Source organism: Micrasema longulum, unplaced genomic scaffold, assembly GCF_059751315.1.
Source record: "Micrasema longulum isolate JH-2025_06_02 unplaced genomic scaffold, ASM5975131v1 h1tg001077l, whole genome shotgun sequence".
NCBI lineage: Eukaryota > Metazoa > Arthropoda > Insecta > Trichoptera > Brachycentridae > Micrasema > Micrasema longulum.
In genome coordinates, this window is record NW_028278265.1 from 65,633 (window position 1) to 80,747 (window position 15,115).

Below are 15,115 nucleotides of genomic sequence, written 5' to 3' on the forward strand. Positions count from 1 at the left end.
CATATTGTTTTTGTGTATTTCGTTACCATAGATACGACACTGGTTGGGAGCTGTTAATTAAAAAAATAAATGTAACTTATTTTTTACCTATTGATTACTTAAATTGGATTGTATTTACGAATGAAACACAATAAATGTTTTATTTTTCACAGTGGGACTGCAATTAAATCGTTTTTTGTCACACACTGCACATTTCTGCGTAGCGTTAGTTAGATACTGGTGGCATGGAAGACAATAATCCATGAATTGGAAAGCCATTTTCTTCGCGCTAGTAACGTTTCTATTAAATTCTGCTTCATTAATTAAAATCATTAAAATGACTTTTTTTCCGATTTGTGAAAATATTCTATTGTTCGTTTCTCCCCGCCTTACTCTACGAAGGTACGCAATGCACAGTTTGCATCTCTCCCCCCATTTGTCCGGGATTGGAAATGATTTCCATCACGCTCAAGAAACATGGAACAGTCACGTACTCTTGGAGCTATAAATTACTTCCAATACTTACCTAGTGAAAAACGCTCCTCACTTTATTTAATATGCAAATGCAATCTTTGTATTTTCATTCACTGAAAAATTGATTTAATATTTCTAAATGATTTTCTCATGAGATCGACGTTCAAGGGTGTTTTGAGTATGTCCAAATATTTGTAAATAAAACAAGATTCCACCGTTCGGAAAGTTTATCAGATATAAATATGATTGAATATCTCGTTATGGCGAATAGATACCATTTCCGATCTTCAGAATCAGTTAAATACTGTAGATGCATCAGGCGAGCAACTAGATTTAACAATTAATGTTGGTAAAAAAAAAATTATGGCATTCGGCCCACTTGATTACTCAGCATTTTTTTTCAAATAAAAGGGTGGTGACATTGAAAAGGTGGACAAGTTTCAGTACCTTGGTAGCATTCTAACAGAGACCCTTGACCCAGATATAGAAATTAAATGCAAAATTGAGGCAGCAAGAGCTGCTTTTAATAAAATAAAATCCCTCTTCTGCAACGCTAATCCAAACTTGAAAATTAGAATAAGATTGGTGAAATGTTATGTGTGGTGTGTATTGCTGTATGGCTGTGAGACTTGGGCTCTGAAGGTGAACACTATGAACAGGCTGGAGGTTTTTAAGATGTGGTTGCATGTTGCATCGCAGAATGCTTAAGATATCCTGAACAGATCTGAAAACAAACTCAGAAGTTTTTAGTTGAGCTAGAACAAACAGAGAACTCTTAACCACCATAAAATTTCGTAAAATTGCGTATCTGGGGCATGTTATGCGTGGAGAAAAGTACCACTTGCTTCATTTAATTTTGTGAGGCAAGATTGGGGGTCACATAGGGGCTGGAAGAAGACAGATGTCCTGGCTGCGAATATACGAGACTGGACTTGGCTTAAGGACTGTGGAGCAGATTTTCCGAGCAACACAGAACAGAGAGACTTTTGCCAGAGTGATTGCCAACGTTAGGGATACTTGTCAAGGCATTAAGAGAAGAAGATCTCGTTTTAATAACATTAAATGACAAAAAATTCTCAAAATGTCATTCTTGCATTTTATTATCCTCTGTTTATGAGTCCATACAATCGTTTTTTTCCATTTGAAAATTTAGAAAGTTTTGAAAAATGCATTTTTTTAACATTTGTTAAAAAATGCATTTCTCAAAACCAGTATTAAAAATACTGTGTTTTTGTGAAAATGGCAACTGTTCATATCAGTTTGTTTAAATGACCAGAAAATATTCTTTGATTAAAATTTCTACCACCACTATTAATAACTATTACTGTTATTCACTAATACTCATTGTTTGATAGTTCAAAAGGTATTCTAGATAGTTTTAGATGGTGTATTACATGTTTTTATCAATATTTGCTGAATATTTTCATATTTTTTAATATAGAGAGTTCACAACTATGCCAAGTTTCTGTAGAACCCTAATTTTATTTCAATCTTTCTTGTAATTGTTTTCATAGTAAGCAGTAGAAACACAAAGGTCAAATTTTGTCTAAAATCAACAAATATCACACTGATAACTTATTTCATAAGTTCTATGGAGTGCATTACACTTTGACTTTTTTCCGTTTTAAGTCATAAAAATCATAATAAAACCTTAGTTTTCAGTAAACACACTGAAAATGGTTAGACCTAGTTTTATACACATTTGATGTTTATAAAACAAGGTTTTCAATAATTTTTCTACTAAATGCAGGCCTTGTCGTTGTTTACAAATGCGCTTTTTAATTTTATTTTTTATGTTGTTATTGTAACCTAGATTGTTTTTTTTCCAGTTAATTGGAAATTGAATGTCTCTCGCAAAATATGATATTTATGTGCTCCAGTTAGAAATTGAAAAGTAATACCCAACACCTTTGTTTTTTCAATTATTTGTCATTACTCAGTCATTATTAATTTCAATTAAAAATGTGCGATTATAGAGTAAGATAAAAAGTGGATAAAAAAATATTCTCAGTCGTATATTTTTCGTTGTGTCATGCAAATGTTTAAATACACTTTAATTTTCAGGACAATTTATACGAATTTTACGGATATTAATTAAACCTGCGTGTCTGTTTATTAGCTTAGCATTATCTTATTCAAATATTCATCAAAACTCATGAAAATTTCTAGACTCACGTATTTAACCTATCTATCAAAAAGTAAATTCGAATAGCTCCAATAATTCCACGCACGCAATAAGAATATTTTTTAATAAATAGTTAAGTATTGATATTGTCAGGATTAGCAGGATTTTGTTACTTAACTCTTATGTGACAAAATAATCAGTAAGTTATTGGCAGTAGGCGAAAGTGCACGCTAGTTATATGACCGGCGCATTCATGATATAAAATTTATTTTGCTTTAAGAGGCCTTAATTATAATACAACTTTTATGAATTATGTTAAATGAATAAGTCTCATTTTTGTTTTTAAATGTCTGAACTTCAGAATATTCTGTCTTTTGCTTAAAATAACACGATGTTACATCACCGCGTGTGAGGAAATTTACAGCCTTTCAAGACTTAAAAAAAAATAAAAAAATAATAAATTTCATAAAGGGTACGTGTTTTTGTAAAATTAGAAACATATCTACTTTTACACATCTAGTAAATGTTATCACTGTAACTCTCCAAAAAAAGAGACTAACTCTTGTGCTTGGAGAGTGACTTACACTGTTTTAGTTGATTATTTATAAGAGTTTATTTAATTTTTAATACGAGTACATGAGAAAAAAAACAAAGGATATATAAAGAAAAAACATTAAACAATAATACATTCAGAATAATTAAAATTTAATGTTGTTTTTACACGTGTTCAAAAAATTTCTTCAGATTAACTTAAATTTATTAATTGATATATTATTTTTAATCGTTTTTAGTTCACTGGGAAGATTATTATAATAAAAATATTGTTGTGCAACGTAATACACAAAAAATTTACACTTTAAAAGAGTTTAATTAACATGGTTATATTTATTGGTGACATAATGAATACAAAGGTTAAATAAGACACAAAAATACAAAAGTTAAATAAGACACAAAAATACAAAACGTCAATATCCACAAATATGCCTTAATAGAAGTCCATAATGTAGTAATTAATGTGACTAATTCACCTTTAGCAAACTCCGCAAACTTAATATATCTTCAAAATATTTTTTTTTATTTTTTTTATTTATTATAAAACATATAAGACATGAATATCATGATATTATATTCCCAGGAGTTGTACGAGAAAACTCATTCTGGACGGTACATAAAAAAAATAGTACACTTCTTGTAACAATACATAGTATACATTTAAACAATAAAAATTTAAACAAATTTTAACAATCTATGAACTTAATATTAAAAAAGGAAAGAAAACATTTAAACAATTTGTGAACTTAATATTAAAGAAGAAAATAAAAACATTCAAACAATCTGTGAACTTAATATTAAAAAAGAAAAGAAAAACATTTAAACATTCTGTGAAATTAATATTAAAAAAGAAAATAAAAACATTTAAACATTCTGTGAACTTAATATTAAAAAAAGAAAAGAAAAACATTTAAACCTAAAACACAATATATAGACTATTCACAGAAACTGAGCTAAAAACTATCACTTTCAAAAAGATTCAAGAAATAGGTCTTCATTTCTGGTCTTTGAGATTTACCACTCGACATTTCATTTTTAAGGTCATCAGGCAGTTTATTAAATTGTATACGACCAATGTATTATTTGTATTTTATGTTTATTTTTATTTATCATGGTAAAACAACAGTTGTTATATAAGAATACAAAATATAAAAAATAGTACATTCATCCAGTTAAAGTTTTTCACAAATATAATGAGAGAACATATTACACAGTAAAGAGAAAAATAAAATATTACATAAGACATGAGAAAAAAAAAAGAGCTCGTAAGAAGGCTAAGGGATGAGGAAATAGAGCGGAGGAGTGGAGAGAGGGATTTTCATAATATAGTTGACCAATTCAAAATTTTGATATTATGATAAAATAAACATAATTAAAGGAAAAAACTGATTACACACTGACAAATGTTTCATTATTGTATTTATGTATTTATTTATGTATTGCTCATCATTTTCCACCGTGGAGCATTCTTTATATACCACTTTGATTATTTTCCGTATTTTAGTTCATGCAACCAAAGCGAGACATTTTGCAACAGCAAACCTCGATAATTTCCAAATATTATTTTTTCAAAGCCATTTATTTAGATCCGTTTTATTTCGATTGTTCCAGAATTCACCGAAGGAATCTACCTCTACATAATCATCAGCGTGGCTGCTTCGTTTCTTCTCTGCGCGTGTCTGGGCATAGTCCACTGCGCAGTGCGTCACCACAACTCGAAGCGCGACGCGAAGGTGCCCGACATCTCCGCCACGACCGACCTTCCCAACGGCTTCGGAGACAACATTTCGGAAGTGGATGGCGACATAGACATGACCACGGCGTTACCCATTGCCGCGGTAAACTCGTCCCTGAAACCCGAGCGGATTCCCGCGTTTTCCGACGTCTCGCTGGCGCAGAAAGCCGCGTACGGCCGGGCGCTGTCGAACGCGGCGTACGTGGGCAGCGGAGCCAACATGTACGGCCAGCCGGACGAATACATCGTCAGCATGGGGACGTTGCCGAGAATCCCCGAAGCCGGGACTCTGCGCAGAGGAATCCCCGCCCAGATGAACCAGCAACCGACGGACATCGTCGTGAGTCCGAGAAGCTTAAATAGGTGTTCGAATGCTCAATACTACTACGGATGACACGAAGACGGAAGAGGCATGTGTGATGTCTCAAGAACATACTGCTTCTAAACTTAAGGACTTAATAAAAAAAATACAAACAAACAAAAAAAAACTTAGTGATTATTGTGTATCGGATATACGGGACACTAATTAAAATGATTTTGTAATTTAAATTTCTCTCAAACGGTTATTTTACTTTTTTTAAAATCTAATATTGCATCCATAGAATTAAGAATAGTCTAGAAACCGCATACGCACATTAAACAGAAGGCGACTAAACTACTCATAAATGAGTAGGTTTACGTTTTGACCCATTAGTTTCTTTGTAGACGTCGCTCAGTACGCAGCTCCTGATTTGAATTCAACCATGCCGTGTTGTGTTTTTTTAAAGTGTAGAAATACTGCTAGGATCTTAAAGAAACAGGATGTTATCACATTTCATGTGTAATTAGCAAATTAATGTGTATATAACAAATGTATTACTTAAAAATTAAATTATTTTTCCGTGTGTCAGATTGTCGAAGAAACAAAATGGAAATTTCGTTGGTGTTGCCAGGGTGGTAAATTTTTTTACCCTACTTTGCTCATCTAATGAGAGAATAAATGAAAATTGGATCTCGGATTAAAAAACTCTGTGGTGAACATTTGACCAACATTATCTTTAAAGGATCAAATATTATTTAAAATGATATAAAAATATCCGTTTTACGTCAAATAAAATTTGTTTTATATTTTAAGTTTAAAGTTCATTAATTCAATTTCTCTTATTAAATGACCCTTTACTTATCAACTCTGTTGTGTCAATCAATATTTCCGCGTGCACAATAACATTTAAGAAAAAATTAACAGATTGCTTTTTTTTACCTTACGTTTGTGTAATGATTTTTTTTCCCATCAAGAAACATTACGCTACGACTTCACGAATGCGCGCGGCGAAAGTAGGGCATAATGGGGGAATTATTGGACACAGTCCGATGTATTCAAATATAATTCTACGCTCCTTCTGGACTATTCTTAATTCTATGATTGCATCATAGGTTATAATTTTGTAAGTTTGTAAATATTAGCAGATTCCATAAGAAGACTCGATTTTTTAATAAAATAAATAAAATAGCACGGTTCGAATGAATGGGGTAATGAGTTATGTTGATGGTTTGGCGATAATTGTGTAAATTGTTTAATGTTAATTATAATACCTACCTTTGTTCCTAGAAATATTTATTTTTTTAAAGTTTTTATTAAGTGCACGTTTGGTATTATTTTTCTTAATATCTCTTCCCTTGTAAATATATTAAATATTTATTACTTTGATTCATTTCTAATTTTAAATATGTCAGTCAGAAATGTATCATAATACCAAAATTATTCAATCTCTGCACATAAAATGTATAGATTAACTATCCAACACCAAAATATGTTTAATCGCTTTCGCTCAATTTAAGAAAGGTATGTGTTTAAAAAGCGTTTGAAGAAAAACAATCTTCATTTGGATATTTCCTTCAGTAAAAATATTATTTAACAAAGAAAATGGGATAAAACTTTATTTCAAATATGATATTACGTTATTATATTGTATATATATGTGTATTATAACAGTTCATTGGTTCATGGGATTAAAAAAATATATTTATAAAATTTGAAAAAAAAGGATGTTGAAAACAATTCCAAAACATTAAACGGTACCTTAGTATATTGGAAGATTATCACTTTGACGTAGTTACGCAGAAAGCAGCCAGTCCACAATTTAAAAGTCCACGATTTGTGTTATCGGCTGCAGTAAGGTCAATTTTAAGTTTTGCTAAAAACAGGCAGACTACTTCCATACAAAAAAATGTAATAATCGCCTTTTGAGAATAGTGTTGATCACAAAAACGGCATTTTTCAATGTGCAAAAAACACCTACAGGACTCAAAAAATCTTGCGGTACTTTAAAAATCATTAAAACTGATCAAATACAACATAAACTAATTTCTTATAATATAAAGGCATTAATGTAAGTATTCATTGTTTATCTTGTGTCAAATTTAAAAACATTCTAAATGTTGTGTTTTTTGATTATTCACTCTTCTCACAAAGGTGCTATTATCTCAGTTTCACTTTTCTATGGCTGGCTGTTTTCTGCATAACTACGTTAATTTTATAAGACGCAGAATTTCAAAACCTTATATTGTTTCTGTTGACCATTTGATTTGGTATATTTTTTAACTATTCTCAGAAATTTTTAAAAAGTTGTAAATTTTAACAACAAAGTGACAATACCGATTTTTTATTATTTTTGTGTTGCATTTTTAACTGCATTAAAAAAACATGTTCTTATTAAAAAATACGTGGCATTTATTTATTTTAATGCAGTGTTTTATACATATTGACTGTCAGCATAATATAATAATTCAAACTTTTACTAATCAAGTACGTAAAAATATTTACCGCTTCTTGTATACAAATGTATTATTTATGGAGAATTCATTTCATTAAAAATAAAAATTTATATCTTAAAAAATCCAAAAATTTTACCATGCAGTGTTTTTTTTTTAATTTACACTTTAGAAAAAATAAACGCGATTTTGTATATAAAATAATTTATATGACAAAAATAGAAAAAATATTTTAGTTTTTGATCGAATTTTGCATTTAACTAATTGATGAATTGTAATTAATTTATGACTGAAAAACAAAACCATTTTTTATTAAAAATAAATCGCTTTATTTAATTATGATATCTTGGTCTAAGTTTTAAATTTAAAAAAAAATATCTTGCATTTATTGGGAACCAGATTACGAAAATGTTTTCAGAAACCCTATAATATTAACTGACAGGCAATTTAAAAATCTCATAATTGTGCACCTTTTTTACTTATCTGATTTTTTAAATCAAATACTAAAATATATTGAAATGTTTAGAAAGTGTTAAATTTATCATCTAAATATCTAAAAATGATGTTTTTGTTGATGTCGATGATCAAATAAGTTGTGAATTTACTAAAATGTTTGTCGAAATTGTATAAATATATATTAATGTTGGATTGTTTGAGCAATGAACGTAATAAATTAAGTGATATGGATGGATTGGAAAGAAATGTATTTAAAGATAATTAATAAAATGATAATATAATTGTTTTTTTTTTATTGAACCCAAGTTTTTTTAATTCTGACCCAAGCTCATACATGTTAATTGGCATCTAAATCAGTTAAAATTTGAGAGGGAACACATTTTTCTGAAGTGAAGTGGAAGTGGAAGTTTAGGCATTTACAGGGCTTATGACCTGTCATTGACTGGTTAAGGTAACCACTTTACAAATTGGCTTATTAATATTATTATGGATAACTTATATAGCGCCATTTTTGTAATATAATACCTCAAGGGAGCTTTGCATACTGATTCTACAGATGTTTAAATTTAATTGAAGCTTTATATTTTTAATATAACTAAAACAACTTTTTTTGTTCTAACATGCTACCGATTTATTCAAATAATTTTTTCCGAAACATCACTTCACTTTCCAGCCTCGCACCTCTGCTGGGAGGGCATTCCACGCCATAGAGCCTGAGACCGCAAATGCGCGTTCACTGAATTTAGTGCGTTGTTGTTGTAGGCGAGTCTTTTTGTTCATTGGTAGACCTGCATAGATACCATTACAATAATCGACTCTACACTACAAATGCATTTATTAATTGACGGGCGGCATCAACCGGCAAACTTTTGTAAATACATTTAATTTGTCTCAGATGATACAAGCATATACTTATCGTTGTACTCATTTGAACGACAAGAGAAAGGTCAGAATTAAGTAAGACTCCCAGTAGTTTAACGGTGGGTAAAGCGGTACTCTCTACATCTTGTAGTGCCGTATCCTGAATCAAATTCTGTTGTCTGGCTGAAACCACCTATAACTATGGACAACTGTTCCGTTTTTAATGGATTTAATGTTAGTCTGTTTCCATATATCCAGTTTCCTATATTTTCAATGCATCCATCAATAAAATCAACAAGCCCACTTTTCTCGCCTGGTTTGAAATAAAACTTTATCCATGTATTATCTGCGTAGCATTAAGACCACAATCCAGATTCTTTAATAATTTTCTTTATATATTTTGTGTATAGGAGATAGAGGAGTGGTCCGAGTACTAACCCTTGAGGCACTCCAGTAGACACCTGAAAGTTGGGTGAGCTTTTACTTTGGAACCCAACTACATATTTTCTTTCATTAAGATATTAACTAAACCACATATGTGCCTTATCACGGATATCATAAGTTTTATCCAGGCGTTCAAGCAAAATATTATGGTCTACAGTATTGAATGCAGCACTCATGTCCAGAAAAGCCATCAACACCAGATTACCAGAGTCTACCGCCGTTTTAATGTCAGACCGAACTCTTATCACTCCCGTCTCCGTGGCCAAAGTGGTGAATGGTAAATGTACAACACTAACTCTTCCATCTGTTGACTTTTGTAAAGTGGCCACTTTACACATCATGTAACATTCAGCATTCTGCCTATGTTTTAACGTTCACATATCCTTAACTCTTCTTGTAAAGTAAAAGAGCTAAAACCTTCATTATGTTAATGAGATTCATCTGGCTAAACCATTTCGCCTACTAGGCAACGCTTGAAAATAAAATTTTAATTGTTATGCTTCTTTTACCTGTTAGTTTAATTAACAATATTTTAAGTATGTTCAAACGTCATCTCTGTTGCAACAAATATAAATCTAAATAGCTTCCAAGGGTGCAAATCCAGCCTGTCTAAAAACATTTGAACACACTAAAATCATTGTTCATTAAACAAACTGAAATAAGAAGCATACAAATTTCATATCATTTTCATTAAAAATTATTTGCCTAGTAGTTAATGGTTCAGCCAGATGAATCTCACCCACATAATGAACGTTTTAGCTATTTTACTTCACAAAAGTCAACAGATGGAAGAATTAGGGAAATGCGGACGTTAAAACATAGGCTCAATGGTGAATGTTACACAATGTGTAAAGTGGCCACTTAAACCAGCCAATGACAGATCATAAGCCCTGTAAATGCCTAGACTTCCATGTTCCCTTCTAAAAAATATTTTTCCTCTTTGTTGAAATAAATTTAAATAACAAAACGGTTAAAGTAAAACGTCATTCGAATCTAAACTTTTTTCCCCAAAAGATTTGTTTTCTTTTGCGTTACATACGAGTATATTATTTTATTTGATAACAAGTCTTCAAAACGGAATTTTAAGAAAAAATTTGAGCATTTTCGACAAATCCTTCTGCATGCGAAAACAGCTTGCGATACTTGTGCAGTGCAAGATGAAGATACTATGAATCATTGGCTAACTTGTTACAAAATAATGGAAGGAGAATACATTATTGACTGATTTGTTGTAATTTTGGTTTTTTGTGTCTTTTTTATCTGGAAAAAAATGGACACAACATATGTTAACACTTATTTTACGTCTCAAATAGGTCTTGATGTTATATTTATGGATGAAAGTCATATTTTCTCACTGTTATCCAATATTTAGTTTCTGTCTCACGAACGCATCACCTTAAGTCCCAAGTTCTATCCGACTGAAAGTATTAACCTGGCTTCAACTTGCAACTTTTCCTCTAACATACGACGTACGAACTTCCCGCGAGCCGCAACTTTTAACAATAGTAACTGATTACAAACAAGTTTGCCTTTTTTTGTAAAAACGCTTCTTACAGGAGGGAATCAAACATAAATATTTTAGTCCATCAATTCTCAATAATTAGTTTTTATTTTTTTATTTTAATTTTTTATTCCCCTTTCCGCACCTGGGCCTCAATTATGATAAAAAAAGACGTCATACCTTCACCTTGATGGTATAATTGAAGATAAATTAGCTCTAGCGATTACAAAGACATACTACCGACTCCCCACCTTCAAGTTTTGGGTAAGTACATCGATATGAAACAAGGGGAAACGTACGTCACGGTACACATATCTACCATCTAAAATGACATAGCTTCAATATTACGTCATAGTTGACCATAAAATTCTACCGACAAATATAAACTATCGATACCCCCACCATCAAATTTTGATGTAAGTTCATTGGTATAAACAAACCGGGTCTAAAACCCCTCGATACGTTTATCTACGCATTAAAAGTGACAAAAATTTTGTTCCACCGAGCACTTTTTTCTTTAATTACGATTTATTTAAATTTTTAATCGTTTTGAGAATGGCACTTTTTTTTAAAGCCTATTAAAAATATAAAAGAACAATATGTAAATTTTGAAGTCGAATTGTATTCTGACGTAACTGTCAGATTATGAAAAACGAGCGGCTAGATGCAAAAATAATCTCGTCAGATTCTATCCTTTAGTTTGAAAGTTACCACTGTAAAAAATAAATTTGGTTATTATATTTTTTCCATCTGTTTTACTATCTTTCTGAGAGACCGCTTCGAGGAGCCGGCTTTGTAATCGCTACGTACTACTTCAGTAGATAAATGCAGACGATTGTTAAGCATATCGTTTTAGCCATAGTTAAAAGTCATTTAAAATCATGTTCAAGCGAGCATTTTTTGCTTGAATTAGAATTTATTGGAGTTTATAATCCCTTTGAAGAGGGCACTTTATATCAAAGAAGCCTATTTAAAATATAAATGAGAATTATTATAATGTTAATGACGTAAGGAACGCGGACTAATTTTTAGCGGTTATTCATTGGCTTATTTCGATCAAATTATGTCGATATAGCAAGTAGGTAGAACATATCGAGGTAAGATACAGATGGTACAGAAGTTAAGTGTATACCGTCTAGATATATACAGATGAAGATAGCGTTCATAATCGAGACACTGGTATTAGTACACTAATCGTAGCGGATCTTGATAAAAAAATTGTAACATGAAGGTAAGATGATCAGCCTTACGCTTCCGGTACCAGTCTAGGGACTATGATATATTTTAGTGTCAAGGAAAATTTTAAATAAAATATTTCATATCAACCATGCCGGGGATCGAACCAGAGATCAATTGCATGGTAGGCAAACACGCTGACCATTGCACGAGAAAGCCGACGTATTGTAAGTATTGCCACTTCCAAAAATAACAAATGAATAAAGTTAATGTTAATTAATTTGTTAAACTATATATGAGAAAGCACGATAATAAAACTTATAAATATGTAATTTTTTTGGATCATAACAGGCAAAAAGGCCTAATTACAGTGATGAATTACACCACAGAACACCCGGGCTTGAGAAAAGTCACCTTGAATTTTTGTGTTCTCACCGGGAATCAAACCCGGAACCTCCCGTTTGTTAGTCAGTTATAATAGACCCTAATTGTGAAATGTTAATAAATTACGGAAAAGGAATTTGAAACAGTATACCTATCTCTATGTTTTTATTTCAAATGTTTGATTTTCAGAATATTCCACCTTTTATTAGATATAACACTTCGTTACAACACTGCGTCTATTTTTTTTTTGGCACCTCCTTTTATGAGTTAAAAGTTGTCTCCATTTTCAAATAATATTTATTATTTTTAAACAAAAAAATATTTTTGAATAAAAAATTTGGATTTTTTAAAAAGTTCAGCGGTCCATTTATATTTAATAATTTTGTTTATTTACGTTAAATGGGCATTTTGATATCAAGCGAAACTAGTTTGTCCATAATATTATTATTTTTAAACATATAGAATATATACGCGCACATTAAAGCAAACAACTACAAAACAGATTAAAAAAAAACAAAAAAAAAATTGGAAAATTACCAAAAAATAATAATTGAGATATACGTATTACATAAACATATACTATTTGTATTTTTATTTATGTAAAAATGTTTGTTGTTCAATCGGTGATTCATAATTTTAGATCGTGCTTTATTTTTTTTATTAATTGCGAACATATCTATACCCTCCGTGGCCTTTGATTTGGTATTTGACTTCGAGAGGGATAAAAAACGAAAGGGATGGTCTAGTAACAACATTCTTGTGACGTATGCAGCAATAACAAAAGTTTTCGACTTGTTGTCGAGATCAGCCCTTGGCTTTTTCATTTTCCTTTCGAGTACTCTTTACCGTAAGCCATTGTGTGTAAACAAAAAAATAAACTCATTTTCTTAAATATCTGTTACTATGGAAGCTATTATTTCCTAATTACTGATACTTTTTGAGCGACATTTGATATTGGGTAAATACAATGTAAATATTTTCTGTTTATCTTGATGAAAGGTTGTTTATATGATGTTTTGATTTGATATTACAATAAAAATACATTATGGAAAACAGTTAAGCTCATAAATTAACTTTCTTAATAAAATAAATGCCGATTTTACAATGTTAGTCCCATGAATAAAATAAACTGATCTTGTTACATATGTTATACTAAACATTTTCTAAGCACGTTTTTATTTTATCATTTGAAAATTGAACTATCTATTTATTTACTGTATCCGGGTGGATAAATAATACAGTTCTGAGTGTACAAACGCGGTTTTAAGGTTATTCTACACGAAAATACACCAATGCACCTGAATCGTAAGACTATTCACCTTAAATTGCATTTAATATAAATTATATAGATTCGCTGCAATTTTAATGCCAACCAACAATGGTTATTTATTCAAGGGTTATTCTAAAATACAAAAATTTTCCGTGTACAAACAAAGTTAACAAAAAATATTAATTTATTTTTAGTATTTTTTTTTGCACCACAACAGGCCAGGAGGCCCAATTACAGCGGTGAATTACATCACAGAACACCCATGCTTAAGAAAAGTCATATTTAATACACGTGTTCTCGCCGGAAATCGAACCCGGAACTTACCGTATGTGAGTCAAGCGTCTTGACCACTACACCATGGAGCCAGTTTTGATAGGTGAATTGATCTTATCGAGTTTGGCGTTCATTGGTATTGATAATTATGATAAAAATGTTACAACTCAATTTTTGCAAATGCTCAAAATGACTTATATTGATTCGTCTAGTGATTTAAAAAATGATTTGATGTTTTTATATTTGGTAGTCATTATTAGATGGCCGTTTTTGAATAAAAAATCCTGAAAAAGGAAATCATGTGGAGATGGTAGTAGGCGCGTTCGCCTACCATTCTTGGGGCCCTAGGTTCAATTCCTGGAAGGTTGGACGTAAAATATGGATTATATTTATTTTTGTTTTATTTTATTAACGTAAACGGCAAATCTGCCTTTTGCAAAAATTTTAAATACTAACATATATGGCTTAATTTTTTTTTTATTTTTTAAAACATAAATTTCCTTTTACCTTAGATTTATAAAAAAAAATAAACCTAAAAATTGTACAAGATTTATGTTTAAAAAAATTAACCTAAAAATTATACAGCATATTCAGTAGGAAGTTTAAGAAATTCAAGAATAAATGTGAAAAACAAAATTAATGATGATTCTGCACTATAACATTTTAATGTTCCTGGACTGGCACCTAAAGCGGAAGACCAATCACCTTACCTTCCATGCAACAAAAATGCAATATGCATCACTAGGTGCCGATAGTGAAATGATTATGATTATTTAAAGACAGAGAAGAAATAAGTGATTTTGGATACAATGTTTGACTTTGACAAATGATAAACAATGAATACATTAAGTTTTTTTTAATTACAAACAAGAATCTAATTATGTTTTTAACCAGTTTAAAAGTACGGTAAAATTTCGTTAGTGTTGTGGGCGTTTTCTGCGAATTGAGAGTCATTTTTGTGATCGACACTATTTTCAGAAAGTGATTATTACAGTTTTTTGTATGAAAGCCGCCTTACTGTTTTTAGCAGAACATAAAATAATTTACCCGCCTTATCGAAGTGTAAGATGCTGAATTACAGGACAGACATAAAATTAAATGTTTCATTCCGTCTATAATAAGGAAAAAAACATG

The 15,115-nt window shown here is 30.8% G+C and overlaps 1 protein-coding gene across 1 annotated transcript in view; it reads left to right on the plus strand.

Moving 5' to 3' along the window:
- The window catches only part of LOC148277174 (uncharacterized), a 43,776-nt gene extending 37,693 nt beyond the window's left edge, over nt 1–6,083 (plus strand). Inside the window, exon 5 of the mRNA XM_088233234.1 lies at nt 4,742–6,083. Coding sequence (XP_088089360.1) covers nt 4,742–5,259 — 518 coding nt within the window. The 3' untranslated portion in view covers nt 5,260–6,083. The remainder of the gene's footprint in view (nt 1–4,741) is intronic.
- The last annotated feature ends 9,032 nt before the right edge of the window (nt 6,084–15,115 follow it).